Below are 22,725 nucleotides of genomic sequence, written 5' to 3'. Positions count from 1 at the left end.
ACAAAAAACCTTCAGCTCTTTGTTCCGGAAAGTGGTGGTTAATTGATTTTTAGTGTGCTTCAAGGCAGGATTGGTTCCAGCTGAATCCTCATCCAACCCATTTTTACCAAGTGACCTCTGAGGTGCCAGAGCACTTAGCGGAATACCCTCCAAAGGTCTCTAAGAATGCTGCAGTGTTTTGCAGACAAGTACGGATTCAAAAAATAATTGAGAAAGGTGTGCAAAATAGGCCTGGGGTGTGTGACGGATGAGCCACAATGCATTTCAAGCCAGAATAAGCCCTAAATGAGGGGGGAGGGATTTGGTTCACAACAAACCTCTTATGAAGTAATTTGTTGTTTAGTCGTGTCCGACTCTTCGTGACCCCGTGGACCAGAGCACGCCAGGCACTCCTGTCTTCCACTGCCTCCCGCAGTTTGGTCAAACTCATGCTGGTAGCTTCAGGAACCTTTGGCTCCCCCCACCCCCCACTCCGTTCCTTTTGCTGCAGCGCCATCAGTGAGCCGCAGGATCCCGGGACACCCCAATGCTCCTCTTGGGGTTTTGGGGGTAGGCGTATCACCCTCGCACTCTTCTCCTTCACTCCACAAAGCCGAATCTGACATAGCTATCAGATTTGTGGTCTGCCTGCCATGTTGCAGAGACCTGGAAGTGGGAGGTTTTTTAATGTTTAAAGGTAAAGGGACCCCTGACCATTAGGTCCAGTCATGGCCGACTCTGGGGTCGGGTTTATTGGCCGAGGGAGCCGGCGTACAGCTTCCAGGTCATGTGGCCAGCATAACGAAGCTGCTTCTGGCAAACCAGAGCAGAGCATGGAAACGCCGTTTACCTTCCCTCCGGAGCGGTACCTATTTATCTACTTGCGCTTTGACGTGCTTTCGAACTGCTAGGTTGGCAGGAGCTGGGACCAAGCAACAGGAGCTCACCCCATCGTGGGGATTCGAACTGCCGACCTTCTCCCTATTTGGAGAAATGATGGAGGGTATGCATTATGATAACACCCATTGGCACATGTATATAATTTGTATAAAATAATCATTTATATAAAATACATTTATATAAAATAAATGTATCCCTTTCATCTTGTTCTTGTGCTTGGCTTTGGGTTCTGAGGGGCATGTTCTTCTTTTCTGGTGTGTATGTGTGTGTGTGTGTGTGATTCAGCATGGGATTGGCATGCAGGTGGTGAGTCCTTCCAGGTGCTTCAATGGTCCTGGAAAAAAGACTCTCCTGGAAGCAGAGTCCCTGCTCCCTCCCCTCTGTTTTAGCTGGATGACGTAGGCGTTGTCCCTTCCTCTTGTGCCACACCCTCCCCGAGGAAAGGTAAATTGCAGCTGACATGCAGCTGGAGTATTCTGTCAAAGGCAGCTGGTGACCTTGAGTGAACAGCACCTCGGGCAGGTAAGTGCTCACCTGAGAGAAGAGAATGGGAGAGGGGTAGAAAGGCACCACTAGGAGGTCCCTCAAGGAGGGAGAGAACAAATACCTGGAGCACTGAATGAGATTTCCTTGAAATTGATGATGGCAAAGGTGTTTCATAGAGCTGGCTTGTATTTATTAAACCATTTGCTTGGTCACCAAAGGTGACAAGGAGATGTATGCAGGTGAGTGAGTTGGGGGCTGCTGGGGGCTGAGCACTCTGTCTCTCATATGGCAGCCCCTTGTGTTTTTATACTGTCTCTGGAGGAGACCTAGTCTAAGGTTGCCATATTTCAAACAGTGAAAATCAGGACACAAAAGTTGCTGAAGTGGCTTTGGGGGCGGGGGGACAGTTGTTGAATTTTGGGGGGAGGGAAAAGTTGTTGAGTTTTTGTTGAGGGGAAGTTGTTTGCTGAGCTTTTTGGCAAAATTGCAAGAAAGAAAAAAGACGTGGAACCGCCCGAAAGAAAGCGCAGGTGTGCCTGGACCATTTCTCCATATTCAGCAGAAAGCTGTTGCTTCTTCTGGTGGAGAAGCAGAACAGGCAAGTCAGCTCAATCTGTACTGGAGCCAAGAATGAAGTCTGGAGAAGGGCAAGGGCAGCAAAGAATCTCAGCAAAACGCTCGCAAGTAATTAAGACCTATAAGTAGTTTATCGAAACTACTGAGGAGCATGTTCTTCTTTTCTGGTGTGTGTGTGTGAGATTCAGCATGGGATTGGCATGCAGGTGATGAGTCCTTCCAGGTGCTTCAATGGTCCTAGAAAAAAGACTCTCCTGGAAGCAGAGTCCCTGCTCCCTCCCCTCTGTGTTAGCTAGATGACGTAGGCGTTGTCTCTTCCCCTTGTGCCACACCCTCCCAGGGAAAGGTAAATTGCAGCTGACAAAGGCAGGTGGCAACCTTGAGTGAACAGCACCTCGGGCAGGTAAGTGCTCACCTGAGATGCCGCAAAAAGCACCTCAGAGAAGAGAATGGGAGAGGGGTAGAAAGGCACCACTAAGAGGTCCCTCAAGGAGGGAGAGAACAAATACCTGGAGCACTGAATGAGATTTCCTTTGAAACTGATGATGGCAAAGCAGAGCAGGCATGTATTTATTTAACCATTTGCTTGGTCACCAAAGGTGACAAGGAGATGTATGCAGGTGAGTGAGTTGGGGGCTGCTGGGGGCTGATCACTCTGTCTCTCATATGGCAGCCCCTTGTGTTTTTATACTGTCTCTGGAGGAGACCTAGTCTAAGGTTGCCATATTTCAAACAGTGAAAATCAGGACACAAAAGTTGCTGAAGTGGCTTTGGGGGGCGGCAGTTGTTGAATTTTTGGGGTGGGGGCAGCTGCTGAATTTTTGTTGAGGGGAAGTTGTTTGTTGAGCTTTTTGGCAAAATTGCGAGAAAGAAAAAAGACGTGGAACCACCCAAAACAAGCGCAGGTGTGCCTGGACCATTTCTCCATATTCAGCAGAAAGCTGTTGCTTCTTCTGGTGGAGAAGCAGAAAAGGCAAGTCAGCTCAATCTGTACTGGAGCCAAGACTGAAGTCTGGAGAAGGGCAATAATAATAATTTATTTCTACCCCGCCCATCTGGCTGGGTTTCCCCAGCCACTCTGAGCAGCTTCCAACAGAAGGTTAAAAATATATTAAAATATCTGTCATTAAAAACTTTCCTAAACAGGGCTGCCTTCATGAGGCCAGAATAACATTGCCCGGCTGTGAGGCGTGAAGGTCGCTCCCTGCAAGGCCCTGTCCCCCTGGCCTAGGGGGTGAGGCTGAGACTCACCAGCCCTACTGAAGAGGATCCTCGTGATGCTGGAGGAACATCACCCGGCTATTGTTTTATTGTTTATCCACTATTATTTGCTCTTTCCACCGCACAGCATCAATAAAACACAATGTAAAGTTTAGGAGTGTTGATGTACAAGGTTAAAGTCCACACGATCACTTTGTTCCCACATGAAATTGCGCTTCTATTGTCTAACCCAGAGGAAATGATGCCTGAAGTTTGGGGACAATTACACTAATGAAGCAAAAACTGATTGGCAACTAGGGGGAATCTAAATCTCTCATGCCTTGGATGCATCAACCACAGTGAAGATGTCAATTCTTGCAAGGTTTCTTCCTTTTTATTCCAAGTTTTACCAATTGTGATTGCTCCTCAGTGACAGGGTCCAATTCAGAAGTACCCTCAAGCTGTAGACCTGCTCCTTCCAGCAGTTTATAAAAATTATGCATAGCATAGAGAAAGCAGATTGACAAAGCCTTTTATGCCTCTCTAATAACATTTGAACTTGTGGACTTTCAGTGAAGCTGAATGTTGGAAGATTTAGGACAGATAAAAGAAAGTACTTCTTCACTTCAAACTATGGAACTCTCACCCCATTATGAGGCAGGACTCGTAATTGCTTCGTTTTTCATTAATGGTATTCTGAGGCCAAATATAGCCTATGTAGCCTGCCAATTATGGCAAGTACAGGAGGTTGTTGACATTTCTTCCAGCAATCTTAATTCCAGTTTGGGATTCATCCAGTCCAGCCTTTCGCATGATGAAATCTGCATATAAATTTAATAAGCAGGGAGACAATATACAGCCTTGTCATACTCCTTTCCCAATTTGGAACCCATCAGTTGTTCCATATCCAGGTCTACCTGTAGCTTCTTCTCCCACATAGAGATTTCTCAGGAGACAGATAATTTATCAGTAATTAAATAATTCCATTTTAGCATCACATGTACAACGTGTAAGCTATTCCTGTTTCAGATGAATAATGTAGCACTCTAAACATGTTGAGATTTAGACTACCTGTATTGCTCAATTTGCCTCCTGCACCTCATGAATTTTTGTTTATGCTGCTGTTCTTTCAGTGCAGTCCAAATTTTATGGCCTAATTTGGAGGAATTCCATATAGCATAATGGCAATTGTTCCATCAGTGCAAGCTCTTCAGCTTACCAGACACCCTGGCACACACCCAGCTGGGCCCTTTACCCAGAGTTTGTGTTTCCTTTTGGAAGTGAGGCACAGTGGAGACTGCGTGGTCTTTATTTGGTTAATTGACACATACATATATACAACCTGAGCCTATGATGGAGAGGGCCGGAGCATAATCACCTCAATAAGTTATTGTTTCTCCCATAGCCACAGCTTGTGGATCCAAGCAGAAATCAAACATGCTCTGCCTCTGTGCCTTTCCAGCCTACAGCTTTTCCTCTAGTTCACACCACAGTCCCCAAAACGTTAACTTTGTCTTTCTAGCTGGGGGAGGCTGGGGAAGGGGCCCCACCCATTTGCTGTCTCAGACAGAGCCCCTTCCCTTTCTTTTCCTTTAATGGCTCATCACCCAGGTGATTACCTCATCAGGAAGCTGGTCTGGCTTATAGTTTAACACTTACTGGATCCAGGAGTTCAGGAGTCTGGGACCCACAAACTCATATAACACTTTATTCGGATTCCAATGGATCTGTAAATAGATGGGTTGAGTGAATAATGCCAATCCCTGAGAGTGCATATTTTCCTTCCAGAAACAGATTGCAAGGGCAAGAAGGCAGGTGTTATGAGCAGGGTTTGAGTGTGTTGGCAGTTGGCAGACTGATTCTATGTGCGCCCAGCCTGATCCCCAAAGCTCCCCTTGTGTGCGTGCACACACACACAGAGAGAGAGAGAGAGAGAGAAAGAAAGAAAGAAAGAAAGAAAGAAAGAAAGAAAGAAAGAAAGAAAGAAAGAACAGAATTCACCTCCCTTTCACTGGGCTTCTCTTTTGCAGGTTGTCATTGGAAACAGGACAGAGCTGGCCAGGATCTCTCCCAGCTCACATACAGTCTGCAAGTGCCCTCCTCCTGCCCACCAAAAGTATGGAAGGTGCCAGGAAGATTATCATGACCACCATGGTCCTCTTCTGCTCTATTTTCCTTTTCCTACTTGTTGCAAAGAACAAATGGGAATCTGCACTGGACAGGACAAAGGAGACCAAGCCCTCTGGTCTGATTTCCCCACCACCACCAGTGGCCAAGCGGCATCCCTTGGAGGTTGTCTATTCCACTGATTATAAGTTCCTTATCAACGAGCCAAATAAATGCCGGGAGAGGAGCCCTTTCTTGATCCTGCTGGTGATAACTGAGCCCCAGGATTTTGCCACAAGGCAGGCCATCCGGCAGACATGGGGCAACGAGAGCTCGGTGCCTGGGGTTTCCATTCTTCGTCTTTTTCTGACAGGCGTCCACCCAAAATTTGGATATCCTCTCCAGGCCCTTTTGGAAGAGGAGAGTTCCGTCCACAGAGACATTATTCGGCAGGACTTCCTGGATACCTACAACAACCTTACCCTGAAGACTCTGATGGGCATGGAATGGATAAGCAAGTTCTGCCCCAATGCCACCTACGTGGTGAAGGCAGACAGTGACATCTTTCTCAATGTGAACTACATGGTGTCCCAGCTGCTGCAGCCTCACCTGCCGCCCAAGAAGAACTACATGACAGGTCACATCTATAGGAATGCAAAGCCTATGCGTGAAAAGGCCTACAAGTGGTATGTGCCACGGGCGGTGTACCCCAATGAGACCTACCCACCCTACTGCGCAGGCCCAGGTTATGTGTTCTCTGCGGATCTGGCCAAGAAGATCTACCAGGTAGCAAAGACCATCAGGGTCATTAACATGGAAGATGCCTTCATGGGAATCTGCCTGTATGAGCTGGGCATCAGTGTGACAAACAGCCCCTGGCGTCTCTTCAACGTGTTCAAAGTCAAGTATGAGAAGTGCAAGTTCTCCAAGGTGGTGGTGGTGCATCACTACGGGCCAGAGGAGCTGCTGCAGATTTGGCCTGGCTTTCAGGACCAGAACCAGACTTGCAAGGACCTGCCTCTTTGGGTTGTTGCCAGTTGTGCAAAAGACGTATTCGTCATCTTCTGTTGCTTTTTCATATATATAAATATATATGCACACTCTGTTTTCAAAGAGCTTCTCCCAACACACAACGCAGCATTATTTATACATGAATCACCATAAAGCTGTTAACCCAGCCATTTCCTGTTCTCTTTGAAGGATGAGATAAGGTTGAAAAGGTGAATCCTCAACCAGGGAAGAGCATTCAGAAAAAACACCGTATTTTTCACTCTATAAGACACACCAGACCATAAGACGCACCTAGTTTTTGGAGGAGGAAGAACTGGGAATGCCCAGAAACCCCCCCCAACCCTAAAACACCTGCACCCCGCAAAACAAATAAAAAACATTAGAAAGCAGGCAGCACATATCAGCCAACCCCCCCCCCTAAGCCAAAAGAGCCTAGTTCATCATTAAAAATTGGTAGGGGCTGGGGGGTCTTGATGGGCCTTGCAGTGCCCTTGGAGCTACGCTGGGGATCCCAAGAACAGACTTGATTTTTTTGACTGAATGCCTTTTTCACTTGTCTTATAATTTTGGTCGGAGACTTAAATGCCTGTGTAAGAAAAACCCCGTTGTTCCCTATTTAATTCATATAAACTATGTCTTTTGTTTTATTATGATTTTATTAAACTGATTTCTTTATATATCTGTATCTTTTTTTTTTTTTAGTATTGTTTGTGTTTCTTTAGTGTAAGTTGCTTTGCGGGCCGCTAAGTGGGAGAAAAGTAGAGTCTAAAATAATGCTGTGGTTACGATGATACAATCTGAGAAGTGTTTTACTAGCTTGTAATATATAAGAAAGCCACTTGCCAGGTTTCTCGTATACCCTGAGGCCACCCCAGAATAGACTCCGGGTGGGAATATGTTCCAGGTCACGGATATAATGAAATTGTCAGTCTCCAACAACTTACTGAAACTTCTTCCTGAAACTTTCACTTACTGAAACTTCTTTTGGCTTCTGCCCAAATATACTCTGGTTGGCCTGTGTTATTTTCTCCTACCAATAGGGAACCCGCTTAAGGACTCTGGTGTTGCCCAAAAAAACAGTAACACACGTTGCTGATTTTTGTTAATAAGAACCCAAATGAACCTTTTGGGAGGAAAATTCTGAGAAAGCTCATCAGAAACAGGTGTGAACTGCATTTACAGCATGACATGGCAGCGTGGGTGTGAAGTAGACCTCTAACATATATTTTGGGCCTGTAAAGCGGCAGCCCTGTCTTCTACTGTGCCCCGGGATCAGTTTCACCAGCCTTTCACCAACGGTTCCTCCATGCAGTCTATTATGCACAAGGAACTCTGGGGTTGGTTGTTCTTGAGAAAGCATGTCTCATAGGCAAGCACAAATCTCTCTGTATCTCAAGCTTCAGGTCCTCATTTAACTGCACAATCTCTCTCCGTTCTGCAGAACAGCACATCTCACGAGAGCTGGACAGGAGGCACCTACATACATCTATATGAACTACAGTTTAGCATCACTTTCCTTCCTCATGGTAATGGGTTTGCAGTCTGGGCTGGGAATCCTTGCACCTTGAGGCTCCAGAAAAGTGCACTTTCTTTCTTCTGACAGATGCTTGTGTTACAGGCAAAAAACCTGCTCTCTTTCCCTTATGGGGTATTCCAGAGCCTGTATAGAGTCCTTAAGCGGGTTCCCTATTGGTAGGAGAAAATAACACAGGCCAACCAGAGTATATTGAGAAGCAAAGCAGCTAGTAAGCCTAGTCTTTATTAAAGAAAATAAACTGTTGTAACAGGGTCCCCACTCACCACACGCAGGAAGGAGGAGAACTCTGAACCATGGTGTGCAAGTCCCTCTAAAAACTATAAATTGCCCACCCTGTAGCCCAAGACCACCCCCAAAACATTATATATGCATCACAGAAGGAGGCGGTCTCCAAAGAAATTTGGAAGTGTTGCTTCTCTCCTGCCTGCCGGGGTACCTGATAATGCCTTACCTGAAACTGTTCTTAACCTGAAGCACCACTTTAGCATTCTGAAATAAAAAATTTAAGGTCTTATATATATAATAAATGTTCATAAATGTAACAACCAAGCACGTACATAGATATGTGGACCTCTTGTCTGGAGCAGCACAGGAAGACATCCTGAAACCATTTTGACTCCCAAACTGACCAAATGTTTTCTCTGCAAGGAGGGGGGGTGAGGGAACCTTCCCATTGTCTCAGGAATTGGGTAATCACCATCTCAAAGGAATGGCCAGACTACCAGGAAAGGCAATCAGATAAGGCATTCTCAGATAACCTGACGGACAGGAAAAACAAGAGCATTCAAATTTCTGTTGTAGACCACCTTTTCTGTGATATAGGTATGATGTTTGTGGGTGGTGGTCTTGGGTTACACCCCTTCTGTGATGTATGTATGATGTATGGAGGGGTGGTCTTGAGCTCCAGGGCAGGGAATTTAAAATGTCTATATAAGGGCGGGCACACCTTGATTCTGGGTCCTCCTCTTTTCCTGCATGTGAGGGGAGCACCCTGTTGCAACAGTTCAATAAAGATCAGGCTTACTAGCTTCTTTGCTTCTCTGGTGGCCTCTGTTATTTTCTCCTACCGATGGAGAACCTACAAAGCAGATTTTGTTTACAAAAATTCCTGGGAGGTAAGCTGTAAAATCCCGTGATCAACTCATCAGGGAAGTCATCAATAGCGCTAAGCCTGTGTGAAATGGGGAGGGGTGAGGCTCCTCCTCGATATATGTGCCTTAGTTGGCAGGGAAAGAAAAGGTTTAGGGTTTCAGCTTGGGTGACATAGACTGAAGGAAAACTGTTTTTGTTTTAATTACAAGTGCACAGAGTAAGACAAGACACACAAAAAAGAAGAAACAAGAAATAATATCCATGTCGAAAGCAAAAGAGATCAACAACAAGAAGATATTGTGTATATTAGAAAAAAGGGGGAAATTGTTGTTGTAGTTAACCAGACATTAATCTAATATGGTATTTATAAAAAATGAACTTCAAATGTCCTTGAATTGGTCCGTGGGAGGGTTACCTGCCTTGGTTGGGTCCCATGAAGTGCTTCACATAAGTTGGGATTAAGCAGAGAGAGAGAGAGAGAGAGAAGGGGGGTCTGGGCCAATGGACTCGGAAGAAGGTGCCCCCTGAAAGGGACTGGGGGCAGGACTTTGATCTGTTGGTTGGGGCTGTGGATGGACTGGGCCAGGATGTAGAAAGATGGAGAGGACCCCCAGCAGCCCCTCCAAGTGTCCTTGTTTTCCAGGGACAGTCCCAGATTTACAGAAGCCGTCTCGGTTTTTGATTTGATCCAGGAATGTTGTGCTTTTCCTTAGGACGTCCCTATCTTCATCGAAGAAATATTGGAGGGTATGGAGTTATGCGACCCCCGAGCCAAGGAGATAAATAACTACAGTAGTACCTCGGGTTACATACACTTCAGGTTGCAGACTCTGCTAACCCAGAAATAGTACCTCGGGTTAAGAACTTTGCTTCAGGATGAGAACTGAAATCACGCAGCAGCAGTACAAGGCCCCATTAGCTAAAGTGGTGCTTCAGATTAAGAACAGTTTCAGGTTAAGTACGGACCTCGGGAACAAATTAAGTACTTAACCTGAGGTACCACTGTATACAGTACAACCTTTAGAAGACATTGGAAGGCAGCCCAGTATGGGGAAGTTTTTAAATGTTTGTTTTATTATGTTTTTATATATGCTGGAAGCTGCCCAGAGTGGCTGGGACAACCCAGTCAGATGGGCAGGGTATAAATAATAAAATGATTACAGTCATACCTCGGGTTAAATATGCTTCGAGTTGAGCGCGTTCGAGTTGCACTCCTCGGCAACCCGGAAGTAATGGAGCACGTTACTTCCAGGCTTCGCCACTTGCGCATGCGCAGACGCTCAAAATGACGTCACGTGCATGCGCAGAAGTGGCGAAAAGCAATGCGCGCGTGCACAGACATGCTGTCGCTGGTTACATTTACCTCTAGATGCGAACGGGGCTCCGGAACGGATCCCGTTCGTATCTAGAGGTACCACTGTATTATGGAATAGGATGTCACGTCTCTATTTTCAACGGAGAAATCTTGGAGGGTGTGCTAGTGAGAAAGCAGATTTGATCCTGGTATTGTTTCTTGATGTGGCTGCAGAGATTGTTTCGGAACTGGGGTGCGAGTTTAGAGCTTCTGACCCACAACCAGAGGGGAGGCCAAAGCAAAACAGATGAGGTCCAGGAAGATTAATTTACTAGGACCCAAAACAAGCCTCTAAACCAGCATGCCTCTACAACACCCATCATCCCTAGCTAGCAGGACCAGTGGCCAGGGATTCATGGGAGTTGTAGTCCAAAAACAGCTGGAGACCCAGGCTTTCTCTATGCTATGCATAATTTTTATAAACTGCTGGAAGGAGCAGGTCTACAGCTTGAGGGTACTTCTGAATTGGACCCTGTCACTGAGGAGCAATCACAATTGGTAAAACTTGGAATAAAAAGGAAGAAACCTTGCAAGAATTGACATCTTCACTGTGGTGATGCATCCAAGGCATGAGAGATTTAGATTCCCCCTAGTTTTCATTTTCTGTTTGCTCTGCCAGAGCAAGAGAGCAAAATTTATTTTCCTTACAGTTACATGTTCCCAAATACTTTAGTTATCAAAGGGAAACATTGAAGCTAGCTAAGTTGCAAATCAGATTTGCTTCATTAGTCTAATTCTCCCCAAACTTCAGGCATCATTTCCTCTGGGTTAGACAATAAAAGCACAATTTCATGTGAGAACAAAGTGATCATCTGGACTTTAACCTTTTATATCAACACTCCAATACTTTACATTGTGTTTTATTGGTGCTGTTAAGGGTTCAATGGAAAGAATAAATAATAGTGGATAACCTTATTGATTTATTTAATTTCTATACCGCTTTATATTTTTAATAAAAATCTCAAAGTGGTTTACAGCATATTAAATCAATAAAACAACAGCTGGGCAATGTTCCTCTGGCCTCATGAGGAGCCTCTTCAGTGGGGCTGGGTGAGTCTGGGCCTCACCCCCTAGGCCAGGTGGACAGGGCCTTGCAGGGAGCGGCCTTCATACTTAAGGCCGGGCGATATTCCTCCGGCATCATGAAGGCAGCCCTGTTTAGGGAAGTTTTTAATGACTGATGTTTAACCTTCTGTTGGAAGCCACTCAGAGTGGCTGGGGAAACCCAACCAGATAGGCAGGGTAGATATAATAATAATAATAAATTAATTCATAATAATAATTCACCTCTTCAGTAGGGCTGGGTGAGTGTGGGCCTCACCCCCTAGGCCAGGTGGAAAGGGCCTTGTGGGGAGCAGCCTTCATGCTCACAACTGGGCGATGTTCCTCTGGCCTCATGTGGAGCCTCTTCAGTAGAACAGAGCAACAGGAGCTCACCCCTTCATGTGCATTCAAACTGCCAACCTTCTGACTGGCAAGCCCAAGAGGCTCAGTGGTTTAGACCACAGCGCAACGCATGTTCCTTTTCTAGACCTGATAGGAACCATCAGCCAGGATTGCCAGGAAAATGCCTTCTGTTGTCTCTATCCCAGAGAAGGTGCCTGCCTCAACTGTTCCTGCAACGTCCCAAAGATGGCTGTGGCATAGCTTCTCCTTGAAATACCCATGTGGACATCCATGAGCATATCTGTCACTGCACTTTCGTTTGAAGTGCTGCAACTCAGCAACCTAAACAGAGGAAGATGGAAACATTTTCTGGATTCCCTGTTTAGCATCATTATTTGCCGCTGAAGATGTTGCACGAAGCTTCTCACACATTGTGACAGACTCGAAAGCTCCTTAAGGAAAAGAAACATTGGCAGTCATGGAAGAGAAGTAAACATGCTCCCACCTATTTTCCACCCTAGCCGTTACCGCCACAGGCCACCCTATTTGTGAATTTTGTTGATCCTAAGAAGAGGTTTCTCTGATGTAAGCCATTGCTTTAGATTTGGGGGAGGAGGTTACCGAATCAGCGGTCACACATACAATTATTCAGCACCTGGAGGGCCACAGGTTCTCCACTCCCAGTACGTTTCTGAGCACAATTCAAAGTGTTGGTGCTGACCTTTAAAGCCCTAAACGGCCTCGGTCCTGTATACCTGAAGGAGTGTCTCCACCCCCATCGTTCACCCGGATACTGAGATCCAGCTCCGAGGGCCTTCTGGCGGTTCCCTCACTGAGAGAGGTGAGGTTACAGGGAACCAAGCAGAGGGCCTTCTCGGTAGTGGCGCCTGCCCTGTGGAACGCCCTCCCAGCAGATGTCAAAGCAATAAACAACTATTTTGCTTTTAAAAGACAACTGAAGGCAGCCCTCTTTAGGGAAGTTTTTAATGCCTGATGCTGTACTGTCTTTAATATTCAGTTGGAAGCTGCCCAGAGTGGCTGGGGAAACCCGGCTGGATGGGCGGGGTATAAATAATAAATTATTATTAAATTATTATTACTGAAGTTTTAGATTTTCTGTTGCACCTGTTTCTTTAGAAACACGATGGAATATTGCTGTTGAGATGTGTGCAATGTATTTTTTAAAATCGAAACTATATTTACTATATTTTCAGCCATTTTGAAGGGCATACTGCCAAAAAGCAGCTTTTTTTGGTTTAACTTTAACTAAATCTCTTAACTTGCATTTTCACCAGCTCTAGTCAGCATTACCCCTTCCCTTTTTCCAGTAAAAGAAAAGGCAAAAGTGTCAAGGTACTCAAAATGCCTGATTTTGCCACTAGGTGTTGCTATGGCACCAGAAACTGGACTGCTCTTCTCACCTCTTTCCCCCTTTAGGAAAATGCCCTCCATCAACTCACTTCAGTTTTGTCTTGGATGCCTACCTTTTTAGCCTTTGCCCCCTCTGCACCAACGAACGTGGCCAAGTATGGCCAAATAAAACAAGGCACTGTTCTAAGATCGAAATCCTACATTCCTTTATTGCAAGATAGAAAATGTGGGAAGGTGAGGTTGCATTGCGTGTATTTAAAGCACAGATGGGGAACTTGTGATCTACAGGTGCTGGACTGTTCCACCATCCCTGACCATTGGCCATGCTGGCTGGAGATTATGGAAGCTTGAGCCCAACAACATATTGGAGGGCATGGACATGTTTTCCATCTCTGACTTACAGCTTTGCTACTGTTGCAATGCAGATAAGAGAGTCCACAAAGAAATCATAATGTTGAGCAGGGATTTGAAGGAAGAGAGCTGAGAAAAGTAGTTCCAAGTATAAGAGGCGGAAGATTAGGTGCATATTGATTTATATGAGCAGCAAGTCTTTTGGCCAGAAGGTGGAGCCCAAAAGCCACTATATGACGGCAATTGTCTTGGCAGGCATGGAGGAAAACATCTGTGGAGACAACCATGGAAAAAGATGTGAAACCCAGCAATCCAGACTCAGGAAACCTGATTATTGCAGTTAGTCAGCACACTGGGATGGTAAACCATGGCTTGTTCCTAGGTGTTTGTTTGTTTGTTTTTAAATAACGAGTCAGAATGACCACAATTTCTGAAGTTTCGATGTACAGTGGTACCTCAGTTTTTGAACAACTTAGTTCATGAACAACTTGGAACTCAAATGCTGCAAAATCGGAAGAAGGTGTTCTAGTTTTTGAACTTTTTTTTTTGGAAGCTGAACGTCCTCTGTTTTGAGTCCGTGTTTCTTGTTGCGCTGCTAATTTGAGTCCTCCCATTGTAATTCAAGCCTTCCATTTCTGATTGCAGTGTTCTGAGGTGATATTTGGAGTTATATTTGGGGCTTTTGTTTTTGCTATTTATTTTGCGTTTTTTGTTTTGAGGCTCTTTCAGTTAATTTTTTTGGGTGACTGTGTAGATCCTAGTTCAGCTACTGATTGATTGATTGATTGATTGATTGTGTGATTGCAGAAATGGATAAAAGCCACCCATTCATACAGTGACTATCATTAGTGCAGGTAAGAATTTTATTATTTTTTAATTTTTATCATCTACAATACTGCTTTATTTATTTTATAGTACAGTACATTGTTTATTGCTTTCATTTTATGGATTCATGGTCTTGTTAGACAGTAAAATTCATGTTAAATTGCTGTTTTAGGGGTTGTTTTTAAAAGTCTGGAACGGATTAATCCGTTTTGCATTACTTTCTTTTTTTTTTTATAAAATATTTATTGAAGTTTTCAAAAAGTTTAAAGAAAAACAAAAAACAAAAAAGAACAAAAAACAGACATATAACTTTCAATCACATATTTCCTTGACTTCCCCACATCTCCCCTTCTTGTATTCCAATTCAGTTTTTAATTCAACAAGTTCCTATCCCCAAATTTTACCTTATTATATTTAAATCCTTTTGCTTAACCAATTTTAACATAAACCTCAATCTTTATACATCAAAACTTATTCTTAATACCTTTTTCTAAAGTCAACCCCAATTCCATTTCACGAATTCCCCATTTTAATCTAAATAGCAAAACAAAATATTTACAAGAAAAAACCAAATATATTTGTACCGCCTTTGGATACCCAAAACCCCACTCCCCGCCTTTCCCGGTTTCAATCTCCAACCGATGTCCTTCAATCCATCTGGTGTCAGCCTGGTGACCTCACGTCCGAGGCCCTTAAATCTCTCTCCTTTCCTCTCTGCCGGTTTTTTTGATAGTCTTTTATGATAAACACCAAATCTCGGAGAAGCTCTGTCCCAATAAGGTCCATGTTTCTTCCTGCCAGGCCTCCATATTTAGAATTGTAATCCAGGTTTTGTTTTTTACTTCTTTTAAGTCCAAATGTCCCAAAAACTCCTGCTTCCACTTTAATCAGATTTGTCTTTTCCTTTGTATCCATCTTTACAGGCCTTTGGCCTGCCAGGCCTCCATATTTAGAATTGTAATCCAAATCTTGTTTTTTACTTCTTTTAAGTTCAAGTGTCTCGGAAACTCCTGCTTCCACTTTAATCAAGTTTGTCTTTTCCTTTATATCCATCTTTGCAGGCCTTTGGCTCTCTTTAATCCTCTGCTGCATTATAGCTCCTCCTTCCTTTCCCTCTAAATTGTCATGTGTATCTTCTCCCACTTTTTCAAGTTTCTCAAATTTCTTTTCTTGTTCAGCTGCAAGAGTTTTTAGCTCAGATGCAAAGTCTTTTTGTTCTGGCACAAAGGCTTGAGTCAGGTCCCTTCCAATTTCCGCAAGTTTGTTTGCTTTTTCATTCAATATTATAGCATTTCTAGCCAAAACAATGCTTTGTTCTTGAAATTTTCCCAGACGAAGAAAGATTTTCTCCAGTTCCATCTGTATTTTTCCACTTACAGCCATTCTGTAATGTCCCAGAGCCCCCTCTAGGGGAGTACTGGTTACTTAGTATTCCTTCCAGTTCTAATCCAAAAGTCCTTTATTTTCCTTTATTTTCGACAATTTGTTGCCTAAATGTAACAAATATAACCAGCCGAGGCAATAGAAACAAAGTTCTCTCTCTTTTTTTTTCTCTCAGCTTTGACAGCTAGTTTGACAGCTGTCAAAGTCTTCTATATCTCTTCAACAGGCTCCCTCACGGATTGCTCCCGGGTCCTGGGGGGGGGGGTAGCAATTCCACTCTCAAAGTTAACTCTTATCCTCCAGCACATTCACTTATACTGCCAAAACGTGAAATTAATTACTTTTAACTTCTCACGAAGAAGACGTTCTTTTCAACCTTAGTTATCTAGTCCTTGCTTTAAAATGTTTACAAAAGGGGGAGACGGACTTCCTCTTTGCGCCTTCCCCGCTCGTGCCGAATCACAAAATAAATTTTTGATATCCAAATTCCGTATTACTCACGGGTTGTTACTTTTAGTCCAAATGTTCAAAGGAAGAAGTCAGCGCTCTCCAACCATGGCATGCGGCTTCGCTTCGCGGAGACGGGTAAACAGCTCTCAGCTCCGCGCCGCTCACCCCCGGTCTGTTCCGGAGCCTTTAAAAAGACTCCTTTGCAGCGGGGGGGGGACGCAAATGGAGCCCGCCGAGCCTTCAGTTCACAGGCTTCCCCGCCTGTGATTTTTTTCGGGTCCCCGCTTCGCCGTAGCGGTAGAACCCTAGCTCCACGAAGGAGATTTCCTCCGGAGATTGGAGGAAATCCGCCATTACAGTTGCTGGCGCTGACCGGAAGTCCCATTTTGCATTACTTTCTATGGGAAAGCATGCCTTGGTTTTGGAACACTTTGATTTTGGAACAGACTTCCGGAACGGATTAAGTTTGAGAACCAAGGTACCACTGTAATGGGAAGCTTGATTTATTCATAAAGAAAAGCAGAAGCTTTCAGTGGCCTCCCCTCACTCTCAGGAGGAAGAAGAGGCAAAAGGCACATGCAAGTCCAAGCTTTGTGCTCATAACTTAAACTGAGGATCCAATCAATGCCAGTGCATACCAGGTCAATCACTGGCCAATACGGTAATGCTAACTGCAATGTCAGATTTAGGGCAGCATGAGCAGTATCCCTGTAAAGGGCACTGAGCTGAGGCGGTGCAAAATTTTCAAAGATGATGCTATTAATGTGCTACACTCAATATGCCAGCAAATTTGGAAAACTCAGCAGTGGCCAAAGGATTGGAGAAGATCAGTCTACATCCCAATTCCAAAGAAGGGCAGTGCCAAAGAATGCTCCAACTACCGTACAATTGCACTCATTTCACACGCTAGCAAGGTTATGCTTAAAATTCTACAAGGCACACTTAAGCAGTATGTGGACCGAGAACTCCCAGAAGTGCAAGCTGGATTTCGAAGGGGCAGAGGAACCAGAGACCAAATTGCAAACATGCGCTGGATTATGGAGAAAGCTAGAGAGTTCCAGAAAGACATCTACTTCTGCTTCATTGACTATGCAAAAGCCTTTGACTGTGTTGACCACAGCAAACTATGGCAAGTTCTTAAATGAGAGCGCCTGATCACCTCATCTGTCTCCTGAGAAATCTCTATGTGGGACAAGAAGCTACAGTTAGAACTGGATATGGAACAACTGATTGGTTCAAAATTGGGAAAGGAGTACGACAAGGTTGTATATTGTCTCCCTGCTTATTTAACTTATATGCAGAATTCATCATGCGAAAGGCTGGGCTGGATGAATCCCAAGCCGGAATTAAGATTGCCGGAAGAAATATCAACAACCTCAGATATGCAGATGACACAACCTTGATGGCAGAAAGTGAGGAGGAATTAAAGAACCTTTTAATGAGGGTGAAAGAGGAGAACGCAAAATATGGTCTGAAGCTCAGCATCAAAAAAACGAATATCATGGCCACTGGGCCCATCACCTCCTGGCACATAGAAGGGGAAGAAATGGATGCAGTGAGAGATTTTACTTTCTTGGGCTCCATGATCACCGCAGATGGTGACAGCAGTCATGAAATTAAAAATGCCTGCTTCTTGGGAGAAAAGCAATGACAAACCTAGACAGCATCTTAAAAAGCAGAGACATCACCTTGCCAACAAAGGTTCGTATAGTTAAAACTATGGTTTTCCCAGTAGTGATGTATGGACCATAAAGAAGGCTGATTGCCGAAGAATTGATGCTTTTGAATGATGATGCTGGAGGAGACTCTTGAGAGTCCCATGGACTGCAAGAAGATCAAACCACTCCATTCTTAAGGAAATCAGCCCTGAGTGCTCACTGGAAGGACAGATCCTGAAGCTGAGGCTCCAATACTTTGGCCATCTCATGAGAAGAGAAGACTCCCTGGAAAAGACCCTGATGTTGGGAAAGATGGAGGCACAAGGAGAAGAGGACGACAGAGGACGAGATGGTTGGACAGTGTTCTCGAAGCTACCAGCATGAGTTTGACCAAACTGCGGGAGGCAGTGGAAGACAGAAGCGCTTGGGGTGCTCTGGTCCATGGGGTCACGAAGAGTCAGACACGACTAAACAACTAAACAAACAACACCATCAAACAAACCTATATTTATAGGTATTATTTATTTATAGGTATTATTTATTTATCTTGACTGTGTTGCTATCTCTCAATACAATATTGAACGGAGATGGTATTGTCGCACACAGATTTAGACATGGAGACTCTGCAACAAATAAATTGGAACAGCCCAATGATTGTCTGTTCTGTCTCATGAGCTCCATTATCCATTGTATATGCTTGACGTGAGTGCTCCTCACCAAAACTGTAATGTTTTAGACCAGTGTTTCCCAAACTTGGGTCTCCAGCTGTTTTTGGACTACAACTCCCATCAATCCCTGGCCACTGGCCCTGCTAGCTAGGGATGATGGGTGTTGTAGAGGCTTGCTGGTTTAGAGGCTTGTTGTGGGCAATACATAGCCCCATGCCTAGTATCCTCTACAAATTTGTGGGGTCCGGTTATCACGCTTGGGGTAGATGTGATTGCAGAATGAAGTGCTGGAAGTGATCTGGAGAAACATTTGTTCCAGGAAATATGCCACCAAGGGGTTCTGCAACCTCCCATCTACACTGAAGTAAAAAGCCCTCAGTGTTGTAACCTTTTCTCATAGGGAAGTCGCTCCAATTCCTTGCTCATTTGGGTTGTCTGTTTCTGATTCCCTCCCCGCCCCCCAGGTCTGCAGTATGCTTTATACTGAGAGTCCTGCACTGCAGGGGGTTGGACTAGATGACTCTTGGGGTCCCTTCCAACTCTACGATTCTGTGAGGTGAGGCAACCAGTACTGTATGCAGTATTCCAAGTGGTTGTTGCAACAGAAATTCGTATAACAATAATATGATATTGGCATTTTAGTTTTCATCCCCTTTCCTAATGATCCACAACATGGAATTCTTCTGTTTCACAGTTGCATCTAAGTATTCCAGTTTGTCTTTATTTTTTAAAAAACACAAAAATCCCTTCCTGCAAACCGTAAGATTCTATTGTTCAGAGAAAAATAACAGGCCACCCCAATCTCTGAGTCCAGGGATCTGGGCATGCTTTACACAAGGTCTGTGCTCCCTTTTGGACAATTATTTATTAACGTATATATGCAACTTGAGTCTACATTGGAGGGATTCCCAGCATTCACATCTCAGGAGGTGCTTGCTTGCTTGCTACAGAAGCGCAGCACTGGATTCAGTGGCAACCAAACAGTCCTCTCTGTGTCTCTTCAAAAACAGCTTTGAAGAAAACAATTCTGCATCAGCCTACATCATCCAAGCTCGAACCCTCAACCTTTTCTTTTCCTGCCCACTATCACGCAGAAGCTGGAGAAACCACTCCTCTCTGTCAATTGATGACTTCCTGATGAGTTGATGACTGGGCTTAAGGGCTTATCTCCCCAGGATGCCCAGGTCCAGAAAAACCAGGTTGGCCCACATTTTTACACTGCTGAATAAAATATCTGTCAGCTCATCTTAATTCTCAAAAGTACTGATCAAACACTGAAATATACTCCGAGTCGAGAGTGGATTTCATGCTCTTTATTCAGCTCATAGTGGTGAGGAGGAATGAAAGTTTCCCCAAAGTATCTGCTTTATATACATTATTTACACAATGGGCTGCACGTGATTGGCTAATTCCAGAATTCTCCTGTAGGCCAATCAGGTTGTGGATTCACTTACATCTAGAGCTGGATTGGGTGGCTCCTGCAGACCAATCATACTGCTGTATTGTTCTAGGACCAATCAGACTGCTTCATTTTGTATCCTATTGTTCTAGGACCAATCAGACTGCTGCATTTTGGATCCTATTCAACTCAGTACATAACAAACACCATCACTAAAGAAGCTAGAGGGGATCAGGGCACCACAACCCCATAACATCAACCTCTTCCTGAAGCACACATCTGACCCAGATGTGCCGACGGAAAGGAAATGTACTGTTGTAAACAAAAATTGCCCTTTTTCGTTTATGGGGTATCCAAGAGCCCATAGAGAGTCCTTACATTGGCTCCCTATTGGTAGGAGAAAATAACAGAGGCCAACAAGAGAATATTGAGAAGGAAAGCAGCTAGTAAGTCTGATCTTTATCAAACTGTTGCAACAGGATCCTCACTCACTACACACAGGATGGAGGAGGAACCCACAACAATGGCGCGCAAGGCCTTATATAGACATTTTGAAATTGCCACCCTGTAGATCAAGACCACCCCCAGAAACATCATACATACATCACAGAAGGGGTGTAACCTAAGACTACCCCCCAGATACATCATACCTACATCACAGAAAAGGCAGTCTAAAACAGAAATTTGAATGTTCTTTTTCTCCTGTCCTTGTTTATCTCCTGTCTGGCAGGTTACTTGGTTGGATACCCTGGGGAGCCTGGACAGTCTTTTGTAATGATAAATACTTAGTAATGATAAATACTTAATTCCTGAGTCAGGTCACAGGCTCACCCTATTCAAACACAGACATACCCTTAAGACAGGATTTGTGAAGGAAAAGACAATGGGGAGGCTTTTCCATTTTCCTTTGACCTTGCAGAGAAAACATTTGGTCAGTTTGGGACAGTTTGGGAATCAAAAATAGTTCCAGGTCGGTCTTCCTGTGCTGATCTATGTACTTGCTTGGTTGGTACACTCATGAACATTTAACATATATCTAAGACCTCAAAATTCCTATCACAGTACACAACTTTCCTGTAAAAAGAAAATGTAAGTAGAGGCATTTAGAACAAATCAAAGCAGATCATAATACGATACTTTTAGCCCAACGCAGCAATTTCCAGTCCCTCGTGAATTCCCCAGGCTTCCTCCCTCCTCCTCCTTTGTGCATAGTTCAGTCAGAGCTGCATCTCAAAGGTGGATTTCAAACACACTAACAGTTACCAGAGCAATTCTTTTTTAAAAATCGCAATAGTGTTTTTAAAAAATAGTAAAAAAATATAAACATGCAAAAAAGCACTGTGCTACAAAATCCATTGCTAAGACCAGCGGGAAAAGTAAAAGAGTCTCAGGTAACAGACTCAAACCTCTGCCCTGCTCCCCCGGTGGGCAGCTGCTTGCATGGTCTTTTGTCCTGGGGCCCCCACAGAGTTCCTTGTCTTGGTATCATCACAAATTTCTCGGTCCAAGTAAATTAATCTTCCTGGACCTCATTTGTTTAGCTTTGGCCTCCCATCTGGTTGTGGGTCAGAAGCTCTAAACTCGCACCCCAGTCCTGAAACAATCTCTGCAGCCACATCAAGACACAATTCCAGGATCAAATCTGCTTTCTCACTAGCACACCCTCCAACATTTCTCTATTGAAAACAAAGACGTGATGTCCTATTCCATAATAATCATTTTATTATTTATACCCTGCCCGTCTGACTGGGTTGACCCAGCCACTCTGGGCAGCTTCCAGCATATATAAAAACATAATAAAACAAACATTCATAAACTTCCGCATACTGGGCTGCCTTCAAATGTCTCCTAAAGGTTGTACTGTATAGTTACTTATCTCCTTGGCTCGGGGGTCACATAACTCCACACCCTCCAATATTTCTTCAATGAAGATAGGGACGTTCTAAGGAAAAGCATGATATTCTGGGATCAAATAAAAAACCGGGATGGCTTCTGTAAATCTGGGACTGTCCCTGGAAAATAAGGACACTTGGAGGGGCTGCTGGGGGTCCTCTCCATCTTTCTACATCCTGGCCCAGTCCATCCACAGCCCCAAACCACAGATCAGAGTCCTGCCCCCAGTCCCTTTCAGGGGGCACCTTCTTCCGAGTCCATTGGCCCAGACCCCCCTTCTCTCTCTCTCTCTCTCCCTCTGCTTAATCCCAATTTATCTGAAGCGCTTCATGGGACCCAACCAAGGCAGGTAACCCTCCCACGGACCAATCAAGGACATTTGAAGTTCATTTTTTATAAATACCATATTAGATTAATGTCTGGTTAACTACAACAACAATTTCCGCCTTTTTAAAATATACACAGTATCTTCTTGTTGTTTATCTCTTTTGCTTTCGACATGGATATTATTTCTTGTTTCTTCTTTTTTGTGTGTCTTCTCTTACTCTGTGCACTTGTAATTAAAAACAAATACAGTTTTCCATCAGGCTATGTCACCCAAGCTGAAACCCTAAACCTTTTCTTTCCCTGCCAAATAACGCACATATATTGAGGAGGAGCCTCAAACCCCCCCCCCCCATTTCACACAGGCTTAGCACTATTGATGACTTCTCTGATGAGTTGATCACTGGATTTAACAGCTTGCCTCCCAGGAATGCGCTGACAATACATGGGGAACAAGGAAGAACAACAGCCAAAATGTTTGAGAAAGGAAATCTTACTGACCGTATGATTAGCTACAAATGCTTTCCAAATTTACTCCAGTATGCTACTGGTGCAGGCATTCAGATATTATCATAAAAGTATCTCTGAGCTTCTTTTTCTAATAGCAAGGATTTGCTTAACTCAAAATGCCTTCCCCTTGTCATCATCCACATCATGGGTAGGCAAACTAAGGCCCAGGGGCCGGATCCAGCCCAATTGCCTTCTAAATCTGGCCCGCGGATGGTCCGGGAATCAGCGTGTTTTTACATGAGTAGAATGTGTCCTTTTATTTCAAA

At 44.2% G+C, this 22,725-nt stretch overlaps 2 protein-coding genes across 2 annotated transcripts in view; both read left to right on the top strand.

Moving 5' to 3' along the window:
- The first annotated feature begins 2,251 nt into the window (after window positions 1–2,251).
- LOC310752780 (beta-1,3-galactosyltransferase 1-like) overlaps window positions 2,252–22,725 on the top strand; it is a 48,710-nt gene continuing 28,236 nt past the window's right edge. Inside the window, exon 1 of the mRNA XM_083593784.1 lies at window positions 2,252–2,287. The gene's annotated coding sequence lies outside the window, so the exon portion shown is untranslated. The remainder of the gene's footprint in view (window positions 2,288–22,725) is intronic.
- Window positions 2,299–6,929, top strand: LOC310752767 (beta-1,3-galactosyltransferase 1-like). Its single transcript, XM_083593758.1, has 2 exons — window positions 2,299–2,344; window positions 5,172–6,929. The coding sequence occupies exon 2, from the start codon at window positions 5,260–5,262 to the stop codon at window positions 6,409–6,411; it is 1,152 nt and encodes a 383-aa protein (XP_083449884.1). The 5' UTR covers window positions 2,299–2,344; window positions 5,172–5,259; the 3' UTR covers window positions 6,412–6,929.

The sequence above is a fragment of the Podarcis filfolensis genome (genome assembly GCF_964270895.1).
Source record: "Podarcis filfolensis genome assembly, chromosome: 17".
Lineage (NCBI taxonomy): Eukaryota > Metazoa > Chordata > Lepidosauria > Squamata > Lacertidae > Podarcis > Podarcis filfolensis.
The sequence above is the reverse complement of the archived record's forward strand: the minus strand, read 5'-3'. Positions and strand labels throughout refer to the sequence as shown.

Bases quoted from the DNA above. Each gene is read 5' to 3' on its own strand.
- LOC310752767 (XM_083593758.1), top strand. From the start codon at position 5,260: ATGGAAGGTGCCAGGAAGATTATCATGACCACCATGGTCCTCTTCTGC.